Source organism: Aythya marila (assembly GCF_965140915.1).
Source record: "Aythya marila genome assembly, contig: HAP1_HAP1_SCAFFOLD_104, whole genome shotgun sequence".
NCBI classification, from domain to species: Eukaryota; Metazoa; Chordata; class Aves; order Anseriformes; family Anatidae; genus Aythya; species Aythya marila.
This window is the reverse complement of record NW_028137502.1, coordinates 1-11,385: the sequence shown is the minus strand read 5'-3', so window position 1 is coordinate 11,385 and position 11,385 is coordinate 1. Positions and strand designations below refer to the sequence as shown.

The 11,385-nt window shown below is 65.2% G+C and overlaps 1 protein-coding gene across 2 annotated transcripts; it reads right to left on the bottom strand.

Annotated features, from left to right (window-relative positions):
* Positions 1 to 1,012: 1,012 nt before the first annotated feature.
* Positions 1,013 to 9,044, bottom strand: SUPT5H (SPT5 homolog, DSIF elongation factor subunit). Of its 2 annotated transcripts, XM_082785174.1 has the most exons (29): positions 8,899 to 9,044; positions 8,244 to 8,397; positions 8,095 to 8,160; positions 7,541 to 7,552; positions 7,367 to 7,436; positions 7,207 to 7,275; positions 7,038 to 7,103; positions 6,864 to 6,894; positions 6,687 to 6,755; positions 6,346 to 6,597; positions 6,155 to 6,244; positions 6,001 to 6,071; positions 5,765 to 5,870; positions 5,418 to 5,511; positions 5,201 to 5,337; positions 4,939 to 5,094; positions 4,695 to 4,841; positions 4,326 to 4,472; positions 4,025 to 4,150; positions 3,846 to 3,930; positions 3,641 to 3,745; positions 3,422 to 3,524; positions 3,195 to 3,322; positions 2,854 to 2,959; positions 2,559 to 2,717; positions 2,129 to 2,297; positions 1,851 to 2,054; positions 1,640 to 1,735; positions 1,013 to 1,324 (listed from the first exon to the last, which is right to left on the bottom strand). In XM_082785174.1, the coding sequence occupies exons 1-29, from the start codon at positions 8,968 to 8,970 to the stop codon at positions 1,181 to 1,183; spliced, it is 3,234 nt and encodes a 1,077-aa protein (XP_082641300.1). In that variant the 5' UTR covers positions 8,971 to 9,044; the 3' UTR covers positions 1,013 to 1,180. The 2 variants fall into 2 exon arrangements, with proteins under 2 accessions (XP_082641300.1, XP_082641301.1); XM_082785175.1 differs by lacking the exon at positions 7,541 to 7,552.
* Positions 9,045 to 11,385: the final 2,341 nt, after the last annotated feature.

Genomic DNA, 11,385 nt, shown 5'->3' with positions numbered 1-11,385 from the left:
CGCCATAGAGCGGCACCATATTTTCTTTATTATCATTTTTTAATTTCAAAACAGCAGTCCGCTTCCCTCTGGAGATGGACAGCAGGCCAAGCCAGTCACCGAGCTGCCAACCCAGAGCTTCACAGTTCCAAAAGGCGCTCTTTCCTTCGACCGATCCCTTATAAATGTTATCTGCCACTGGCAAAAGCAATAAAGAGACTGCAAACATGCACTGCCACGTTTTATAAACTTCATGTTTTTAATTTTATTATTTCAAAAGAGCAGTCCACTTGCCTCTACATCTGTGAAGTAGATCAAACCAGTCACTGAGTTGCCAAACAAGAACTTGACAGTTTCAGAAAGCGCTATTTCCTTTGACTGGTTCCTCCCCAAGTGGGACCCTAGAAAACACGTATGGCGACACTTTCGCCCATCAAAAAGTGCCCCCAATGGAAGCCTTTGGGGACACCTGAACTCCCCTGGGGAACCTTTACACAACACCACATGCAACTGGACTCTGTCTTTGCTCTTCCTGAACAACCCTAAATGTATCCCTAACCAGAACACTGAGACAAATTTAAAATAGGAACCCGAAAATATGTACGGCGACACATTCTCCAATCAAAGAGTGCCCCCAGTGGAATCCTTTGGGTACAACTGAACTCCCGAGGGGAGCCTTTACGCAGCCCCACATGCAACTGGACCCTCTGTGTTCGCTCTTTCTGAGCAACCCAAAACATAGCCCTACCCGGCATGGGAGAGGCATTCAAAATAGGGCCCCAGAAAACGCGTTCAAAGCCCCTTTTGCCCATCAAAAAGTGCCCCCAAAGGAAGGCTTTGGGTACAACTGAACTCCCCAGGGGAGCCTTTACACAGCCCCACATGCAACTGGACCCTCCGTGTCAGTTCCAGTATCCTCCCCGGCCAAGTAAGGCCCCCCACCCCGTTCCTTTCCCCCCCCCTTCTCATCCCAGTACCGTTCCCGTCCCAGTAGCCCCCCATCCCACTACCCAGGAGACAGGACAGAGGCAGGTGCACAGCAGCTTTTCTTTTATTGGACACTGAAATCCTGTCACAAACAGGCTCCAAGGCAAAGGGGAGGTAAAATGAGAAAACAAAGGGGGAGGACAAAAAAAAAGCACAAAAAAAAGAAAGAGAAACGCAGAGCAGGGGATGGCAGCGAGGGTGGGGCGGGGCGTGCTCAGGCCTCCAGGAGCTTGCCCAGGAAGCGCAGGTTGAGGATCTTGAGCTGCTCGTCCAGGTCCATGCGGACGATGCCGTCCTCGCCGTCGATGCTGAGCAGGATGCCGGTGGCTTCGCGGTCCTCCCCCAGGATCACCTTCACCTGGGACGAGAGCGGGGAGCGGGAGGTTCGTGCAGGGCACCCGGGGGGGCTTGGAGGGCACGGGGGGGTGCTGAGGGCCCCCCCAGGAGGGGCAGGGAAGTCAAAGCCCAAAAGAAGAAGGCGGGATGGGGTAAGGTCAGCGTGGGGGAAGCAGTGGGTCTTGAGGGAAGGAGGAAGGGCTCTGGAGATCCCACAGGAGCCCTCGTGCGGGGTGGTGGGTGCACAGGGGGCTGCGAGGTGAGGAGGGAAGCCAGCAGCAGCACCGAGAGGACAATTGGGGTCCCCGAGGGGACAGGAGGGCGGCAGGGGCCGTACCTTGTTGCTCTTGGTGGGGGTGACGGGCTCCAGGTGCTCGCTGGAGATGCTCACCACCTTCTCGCTGTCCTTCAGGTAGACGGAGCACATCCCCCCCTGCGCAGCGAGGACGGGGTCAGACAGCAAAGGCTCCGTGGGGACGTGCTGTCCCGGCCCCCGTGTCCCCCCCCCTACACCCCCAAACCCCAAAAAAGCCCCGCTGCCGCCTCACCGTGACGCTGCGGATGACGCCCGTCTGTCCCACCGCCTGGCTGTCCAGGTAGGTGTCCCGGACCTTCACCTGGATGTCGGTGGTCACCCAGTCACTGGAGCTCTGCTCGATGCCTGAACCAGGGGTGTGGGGGTTGTAACCCCCCGGGGATGGCGCCCCCGGGGTCATCGGGCTGTACCCCACCGGGCTGGGGCTGGGGCTGGCCTGGGGGCAGAGAAAAAATGGTGTGAGAGGCAGCAGGGAGATACGGGGGGGCAGGAAAAAGGGTCTGGGGGTACCTGGTAGGCCATAGGCGATGGCGTAGGGTGGTAGCTGGCTGGCGAGTGGGTGTTTTGGTAGCCCACGGGGCTGGGGGCCACCTGGTGGTAGCTCTGGGGGCTGGGGCTGGGTTGGTAGGAGCCCTGCGGCGATGGCACGGCGTACGGGGAGAACTGGTCGGTGTTGTACCTGCCGGGGTGAGAGGAGGACATGGGGGCACTGCATCGCCCCGCGGGGGGCTTCAGGGAACGCGCTGTCAACTCCAAGCGTGGGGTTGGGGTCCGCCAGGAGCACGTTTCCCTGCCAGGATCACGGTTTGGAGTCTTGCAGGGATGAGGTTCCTCCCCCCAGCCCCAACTCGGGGTCGCGAGGCTGAGATTCCCCCTCCCAGAGCCAGGTTTTGAGGCACCCCAAAGCCCCGGACAGGTGCGGGGCGGAGGGGACACTCACATAGCCGGCGTGCCAGGTGTCTGGGGGTTGTAGGGCTGGGTGACCTGCGGGGATGAGGGGTCGGGGTAGCCGGGGGTCTGCGGGTTGGGGGTGCCACCATAGCCTTGCGGTGAGGGCGTGGGCTCGTCATCGAAGCCGTACTCAAAGTCCTCGTCAGCCCTAGGGACGGAAGAAAGGCGGCGTCACGGCGCCCGGGACACTTTGGGGACTGGAATCCCGTGGTGGCCACCCCTCTGGTGGCCCAAGGCCCCTGCAGTGGGGCTGTCCCGGTCCCCAGCGACCCGCTGGCACCCACCTGGAAGGCGTGTTGGGGTTGTTGGGGTCCCAGGCGCCGCTCTGGGCAGGCGTGCGGCTGCCATCGTGCAGTGGGGTCTGCGAGCCGTAGTGTGGGGTGCGGCTGCCTGCAACGCCCCACGGGGGGCCACGACAGTTGCGTGGGTGTCCCCTCAGCCCCACATCCCCCACCCCCTCAGCCCTCCTTGTCCCCAGTGCCCGTTTTTCCCCGCTCCTTCCCTCCAAAAGATGGGGCCAGGGTCCCTTCTGCCCCCCTGGGATCCACCTCACCCCCGTCCCATGTCCCCCATCGACCCCAGGGACCCCCCCCCATCAATCCCGGGGCCCCCCCCAGCCACTCACCGTCATGCAGGGGCGTCTGGGAGCCGTACATGGGGGTGCGGGAGCCCGAGCCATACATGGGGGTCTGGGAACCGTACATGGGGGTGCGCCCGTAGGTCGATGTCATCCCACCGGGGCGCCGCGAGCCGCTGGGGGGGGAGGGGGACACAGCGTCAGAAGAGGGGGGGGACACGGAGCCCCCGACAGCCCCCGGCGCCTCCCCCCCAGTCCCCAAAAGGGACACTCACACCGTGGTGAGGCGCTGGCGGTCCACCGAGATGGTCTGGCAGGTGGAGTGCAGCTCCACGCGGGCCGTCGACTCGGTGGCGTCCTTCACCACCCCGATGTAGCCTGCGGGGCGCGGGAGCGGCTGGGCAGGGGGGGCGCGGGCGACCCCACAGCCCCAGATGGAGAGAGGGGGGTGGGATGGGACCCAGAAACCCCCCAGCCCCCAAGGAGGCCCCCACCTTTGTAAGGTCCCTGGGAGATGCGCACCGTCTGCCCGATGAGGTCGTTATCCCGCCGCCCGCGCCCCCGGCTCATGCCGCCGCCGCCGAAGCCGCCACGTTGGCCTGCGGGGAGCAAGGTGGGGGGCGAGGGGGGGGGCTCAGGACGGGCTGAGCATCCTCGGGGACGTTCTCCTGCCCTCGGGGACAGCCCCCCAGCACTCACCGGCCCCACTGGGGTGCATCGGGCTGGTGATACGGGGGCTCATGGGAGTAAAGCCGGCCACGGTGAAGTTGGTGACATCCCGCGGCTGCAAAAAGGGCGAAAAAAAGGGTGCTGGGGGGTTGGGGGGGGGGCTGCAGCCCCCCCAAGGCAGCTGGAGGGCGCCCCCGGCGCGCTCCCACCTTGGAACCGCCAGCCAGGACGAGGTGTCGGGTCTTGCAGACGAACATGCCGCCGTTCTCCACCAGCTTCTTGCAGTGCAGGAAGGCAAAGCCACGGAAGAGGTGCCGGATCTCCCCCTCGCGGCCCTGGGACAGTCAAAGGGGGGAAGGGGTGAGGTCCAGAGGGGGGTCAGGACCCTCGCCCAGCACCAGGAAGGCCCCTCGGTGCCAGAAGCAGCCAGAAAGGCCCCCAGTAAACCCAGCAAACCCAGCAGGCCCAAGACGGGCGAGCTGATGGCGCCCCCCACGCCGCAGCTCATACCGAGTGGGGCCCATCGATGACTTTGACGATGTCCTTGACGTGGATGTTGTTCTGCTCCGAGTCGAGGGCGACGGCGAAGCGGTTGTCCTTCTTCCTGGTGACGGCCTGGTGCCGCACAGTCACCACCTTCCCGTACATGTTCAGCACCTGCAGCCCACGGCGGGGGGGAGGCAAGGAGCTGGGAGGGAGGGGGCCCGCCCAAAACAGCCCCCTCCACGCCCCCGGGGCCAAAGCTGGGGAGTCATCTCCGGCACAGGACTGCGTGCACGAGTCCCTCTCTCATCCCCTTCCCCAGCGGGGCACCCAAAAACACAGGAAAACAGAGAAAAAAACGCGGCTCCTTCCAGCGTCGCGGCGGCCAGGGCTCACCTGGAAGGTCTCGCGCTCCAGGCGGACGATGACCCCCACGGTCTGGGGGTCCAGCTGCACCAGCTCGCCCCACTCGTGCTGCCCCCCGACATCCACGCCTGAGGCCGTCTCCGAGCAGAGCTGCAGGTCCCGTGGCAGAACCTTGAGCTGGCGGCAGGGCAAGGGGGGGGAAGAGGGGTGAGAGGCGGCCGCGGCGGCCCCTTCCCTTCCTCCCCGGGCTGGGTTTTTTGAGCCCCGCGCTCACCTCGTGCATGGTGAGGTCAGAGAAGAGGATGACGAAGTTCTCCTCCACCCGAACGATGAGGCCCGTGTCGCCCTCGAAGCGCCCGGCGATCACCTTCACGTGGTCGCCCATCTTGAAATACTTGCGCAGCTCCTGAGCTGGGAACTCCAGCATGTCCTAAAAGGGGGGGGGGGGGAAGGAGAGAGGCGCAGGGGAGGGGGCCTGGCGTGGTCACGGCGCCCCCTCCGAGGCCCCCAGAGCTGCAGCCCGGGCTCTCTGCTACCTTCAGGTCCTCGTGTTTGGGCATGATGGTGATCTTGTTGCCGTCGACGCTGAGGATTTTGCCCTGCAGGTTGATCAGCTCACCCTCGCACACCTCCACGTTGTCGCCGGGCTGGAAGTTGTGCTCGCGCTCCTTCCCTGGGAAGTTGAGGGGCCAAGATGCTGCAGAGGGTACGGCAAGGAGGGGGGGGCCCACGCTGAAAACCCCCCTTGCGTACCTGTGCTCTCCGTCACCACCTCCAAGTCGATGCCCTCGGGCTGGTCCTCGAACTTCTCCAGCTCTGACAGGGTGGGCTTCACGCCTTCCGTGATCTGCCACGGACAAAGCCGATGGCCAAAACGCCTCCTTCCCTCCCAAAACACCCCCACTTCTCTCCCAAACCGCCCCTGCTCACCCGGGCAGCGCCGATGCCACACCGACAGCATCACAGCAGCGCCGTCCCCTCCCTCCTCACCCCTTTTCCCACCTGGCCCCCCGCCTCTGCATCGTGCCACGGGAAGGGAAGCAATCTGGGGTGAAAAGTGCCGGGTTTGGGTCTGGATTTAAAGCCAGGCCCGTGCTCACCACAGCCGACATGGCGAAGCTCTTGAAGAGGAAGCCCTTGCGGCTGTAGCGGTTGCCTTCGAAGATGAGGAAGTCTCCGTCCGAGGCCACGTCGCCTCCCAGGGAGCTGAGCCAAGACAGGGGCAAAAAAATAAAATAAAATAAAATAAAAAAGCCCCTCACGGAAGGCAGCTTGCTGGGGAGGGGGGGATGGGGGGGCTTTTTTTTGGCCTCCCCTGCCCTTGAGAGGCACCTACCGGATCTTCTCAGCATCAAAAAGCCGCTGGGGGGGGCGCTTGAACTTCTTGCGCTTGGCAAACCAATCCTTCTGCAAGGGGGGGGGGGGGGGCAGCGGGCTGAGCCAGCGGCCCCCCAGCACGGCGGCAGCCCGCCCACCAACCCCAAACCTACCAGGCTCATACGGGCTTTGATGCGGTCGAAATCGATGCGGGGAATCATCTTGAGGGAGATCTGGTTCTGGCTGGGCTCCACGTAATCCACCTGCCCGCGGGGTGGGGGAGGCGGCGCTGAGCCGGGGCGGCGCTAATTTCCCCCCCCAACACGTCCCCCCCACCTCGCGTCCGTCCCCCCCCCAGCCTCACCTGAGCGATGTCGTCCTTGTAGATCCCCCGCTTGAGGCGCACCCAGGATTTGGGCTTGAGGTTGGTGACCTCCTTCACCACCTTCAGCACGTCGGTCATCTCCTTGATGGGCACCATCTGCTGGTTCCAGTAGCCCATGCGCAGGTTGCCCACGCCCTCGATCGCCTGCTTGACGTGCGTCTGCTTGTAGGCCTCCACGTAGATGTAGCCCTTGACGTGCTCGGGGGCCACCACCGACTTGATCTGCAGGGGCTGCGGGGCGAGGGGAAGGTCAAGAAAAAGGGGGAGGGGGCTGCAAGGACCCCCGCGGCTCCCCCCCGCGGCTCCCCGCGCCGCCTCACCGTGTCGGTGAACTGGTAGGCAATGAATTTCCGCATCAGAGCGATGGCCGTGGCGCGCTCCTCACCGATCTGGGGGGAAAAGGGGGAAAAGAAGAGGGAAAAGGGGTTGCTTTAGGGTCAGGAAACCCCACCCTGAAACGCTGCCCCCCACCCCAAAGCCCCCCGCCCAGCGCCTACCTTGCACTTCACAGTCCAGAGGTTGGGATCCCTGCACAGGGGCAAAGAGCAACCGTTATAGGGCGACTCGTCCCGGCCCTATAGGGTTAAATCCCCCCCCCAGACCCAATCCGCCCCTTTTTTTCCCCATAAACACGGCGTGTTTTCTCTCCCAGCCCCTCGCCCAACACTCACTTGACTCCCGGCAGCAGCTGCTGCTGCGTGATGTCATCCGAGAGCTCGTCGGAGCCGCCATAAACGCTGAGAAAAAAAGAAAAACAAAAAGGGGAAAAAGAGAGAAAATATAAATTATAAAAGCAGGAGACCTTCCTGCCAGCACGGGGCACGGCGCCACGCCACTCACGTCTCTCCCACCGAGGACTTGGCGTATTTCTTCATGTAATACTCGCCCAGCTCCTCCTCCCGTTGATCCCTGTGGGGGGAAAAAGTCATCAGCGCGCTCCTGCAGCCCTTGGGGGGGTAAAAAGGGGGCTGTGAGGGGGGGGTGATGGGGCCAGCGTCACCTCCAGAGGTTCTGCAAGCGCCGAGCGCCTGAGCGGTCCTCGTCCAGCACCACGTTGTCGATGTTGGAAGCTGCGAGGAAGAGGAGGGTCGGGCCCGGCCCACGGGGGCTTGGTTGGCCCCGGGGGGGTGACGCCAGAGGCCGTGGGGGGGGGCTTGGGCTGACTCGAGCTTACCTTCGATCTCTTCTGCTCGGGAACAAGGAGGTGGCGGTGGAGGGCAGACAGTATGGAGCAAATAATAGCGGCAAAACCCCCCGCGGGGTGAGGGGGGGAACAAAGGGGAAGGAATAAAATTAAGACGGCGGCACAGAAGGGAAAGGAAACCACAAAGAAAAAGGGGGAAAAATAATAATAATAAAAAATACGACAAAGAAATAAAACCAGGCGGGTGCGGATGAGATGTGCTGAGCGGACAAATGGGGGGGACGGACGGACGGATGGAGGGAGGGAGGAGGAGGGGAGGGAGCTGGGGCCCCTCCTGCCCTCGAGTGGTGGATTTGGGGAGAAAAACGCGCCTGGAGGCAGGGGAAGAGCCAGAGCGGCCACGCAGCGCAGCCCAAAACCACAGGGTTTAGCCCCAAAAGAGCCATGCCACCACGGGACCTCGTTTCCATCCTCTTCCTCCAGTCTCAAGAGCAGGGAGCGGGACAGAAGCAGCCCCAAAGCCTGAGGGGGGGGCCCCGAAGCCACAGGGGGGAGCCCCCAAAGCCCCGGGGGGAGCCCCTCACCTTTCTCCAGGATGTCCTCGGCCCCATCCTCCCACTGGTCCTCGTCCTCGTACTCGTCGTCGACGTCTGCGGGGGGGAGCGGGGAGCTGAGCGGGGCTGGGGGGAGGCCAGCGGCGGCCCCCACCGCACCCAGCCCCCCTGCAGCTCACCGGCCTCGTCCAGGATGAAGCCCCCGTGGCGGGGTTTTTTGGCCGGCCGGTCGTCATCTTCCTCCTCCTCCTCCTCGTCATACTCCTCTTCCTCCTCCTCCTCCTCTGCCTCCTCCTTCTCGCTGCCAGCCGCACTGGCGCGCTCCTCCTCGGCCTGTGCAACAATTTGGGGTCGGGAGGGGGCGAAAAAGAGGGTGAGAGCCAGCTGCACACCCCTAAACTCCACCCAGAACCCACCTAAAGCTGCCCCAAAACGTCCCCAACACCCCCACAACACTGTCCACATCCCCGACACCCCCCAAATCCCACTCAAGAACCCCCAAATTCCCCCCTAATTCCCTAAAACCCCACAAACTCCCCGTAACGCCCCCACAATCTCCCCAACACCCCCCCCAACACCCCCACAACACCATCCACATCCCCGACACCCCCCAAAACCCACTCAAATAACCCAAAATTCCCTCAAATAACCCCAAAACTCCGCCCCCAACTCCCCAAACCCCCACAAACTCCCCGTAAACCCCCCATAATCTCCCCAACACCCCCCCCAGCGCCCCCCAAATGCTCGCCACGGCGCCTAAAACCCCCACAACCCACCCTAAGGCCCCCTCCGAGCTCCCCCAACCCCCCCCCGGCCCGGAGCCTTCGGCCTCGCCTCGGCCTCCTCGGCCTCGCTGCTGCGCTCGCTCTCTTCCTCCGAGAAGTTGCTGTCGTCGCTGTCCGACATTGCGGCGCTTCGGGGGGGGGGGGGGGGGGGGCGGCACCCGCGGCCTCCTCCTCCTCAGGCCCGGGAGCAGCCGCGGCCGCCTCCGTTTCCCTCCCGGTGAGGCCCCGCTTCCGGTCTGCGGCTCCGCTTCCGGTTCGCGTTCCGCTGACACTGCCTCCTCTCGCGAGAGTTCGGCCCCCCGTCACGTGACCCGCTCCGCGGCCCGGAACAGGGGGACCGTGACGCCAGCGCTGCGTCACTCGCGGCTCTTCCTTTTTTTTTTGGTTATTTATTTTTATTTATTTATTTATTTATTTTAATTTTTCCGAGGAAACGGCCCCGGAAGGGCGTCCCGTGACGGCGAGAAAGGAAACGAGAGCCTTCGGTCACAGCCCAAGTGTTTATTTACCACCCCCCACACACAAAAAACCCTAAAACCCCCATAAATACCCTAAAAAACTCCCCCCACCCCCCCTCAAAAAAATACAAACCCATAAATACCCCAAAAACCCTCCCCCACCCCCCAACAGGGCTGGGGGCAGCCCCAAGGCACCGACCGTAAATAATAAAGCCATAAATTGAGGGGGGGGAGCCAGGACCCGCTGGCGACCCCCCCAATTAGCACCGCTGAGACGAGCTCAGGGCGCGCCCCCCCCTTATGGGAGGGCTGCTACATCCAAAAAGTGCACGGGGGGGGCTGAAAAGGGGGCCCCCCTTCACCTGAGAGGCACAAAGGGTGCGGGGGGGGGGGCTCCACAGCAGTGCCACCCCCCCCCCATAAAAAAACATGGGGTTGGGTGCATCCCCCCCATAAAAAAACAATGGGGTGGGGGCACCCCCCTTAAAAAATCATGGGGTGGGGGCACCCCCCCCATAAAAGAGCAGGGGGTGGGGGCGCCCCCCTCTTTTCAGAGGGTTTCACTCCGCCACCGAGATGCGGTCGAACACTGGGAGGCGGCGCGGGCTGCCGGGGGGGGCCCAGCAGCCGTCCCCCCCCCATCGGGCAGCAGCAACGGGGCCGGGGGGCTGTGGAGGAAGTGGCAGCGGGGGCCGTAGGGGCAGGAGCCGCAGCGCAGGAAGGTGCTGCAGGGCTGCGTGCGGTACTTGGGGTGCCGCCGGAGCCCCCGCAGCTCCCCGGGGCCGTGGGCGAATTGGCAGCGGGAGCCGTAACGGCAGCGGCCGGTGGTGGAGAAGGGGCGGCACAGCTCCGTCTTGTAGAGCGGCGATGGCGGCGAAGCAGGGGGCGACGGGGAAGCCTCCGGGGGGCGAGCAGCGGTGTCGGTGGCGAGGAGGAGGATGAGGAGGAGGAGGAGGAAGGCAGGCGGTGAAGCGAGAGCGGCGGCGAGGGTCCCCCGGGGGTCAGCGGTGACGCCAACGGGGCCGGCGGTGCCGGTAACGGGGGCAGAGCCCCGCCCGCGGGCTCCAGGTCCGAGGTCAAGGTCAAGGCCGCCAGCAGCAGCTCCAGGCTGGCCCCCCAGCCGGGTCCGGGTTCAAGCCCGGGGGGGCTCCGTGGTGCCGGGGCGGGAAACCGGGCGGGGGGGGCACCGGGCGGCCGCTCGGGGCGCTGAGGGAACGCAGGAGACGGCCCAGGTCCGGGGGGCGCCCCAAGGGGAACGGGGAGGCCGGGGGGGCTCCGGAGATGGCGGGCGGGGGGGCTGCGCACCGAAGAGAACCTGGGGACGGAGAAGAGGACACAGTTGGGGAGGGGGTCGGGGGGTGGGGGGGGAGGCCAGAGGTCTCCGGGGAGGTCCCGGGGGGGGGGTTTGGAGGTCCCGGGGGGGGCCGGTTGTATCGGGACGGGGTCCCGGGGGGACCCAGAGGTCTCCCAGGGGGGCGGAGGGACCGGGGGGGGGGTTCGGGGGGGCCCAGAAGTCTCCGGGGAGGGCCCAACCCTACCGAGAGGGGAGTCCCGGAGGGGTTTGGAGGTCCCGGGGGACCCCGGCCGGACCGAGGGGGGGGCCGGGAAGGGGAATTCGAGGTCCCGGGGGGGCGGGAGTACCGGGAGAGGGGTCCCGGGGGTCCCGGTGGCACCGGGAGGGGGGGTCCCGGGTGGGAAGGGGGGGAGTCCCGGGGGGGTCCCGTACCTGGCGCAGCGGCTCCGGTGCAGGCCCGGTGGCGGCGGCGGCCATGGCAGCCCGGGATGGAGATGGGGGGCGCGGGGGGGGAATCTCCGGTACCGGCCGCTCGCCGCCGAGCTCCTTTTATGGGCTCCCGTGACGTCAGCGGAGAGGGGGGCGTGGCCGGAAGCCGCCGGGGGGGCGTGGCCATGAGCTCACCGGGCGGGGCCGGCGCCGGGTCACGCGCAGGGCGCGGCCCCGGCACGGGGGAGGGGGTGACGTCATCGGGGAAGTCCCGCCCACCTCGGAGGGGCGGGGCCAGGGGGGCGGGGCCGGGGCTGAGTCACGGTGCCGGGAACAGCGGGGGAGGGGCCGGGGG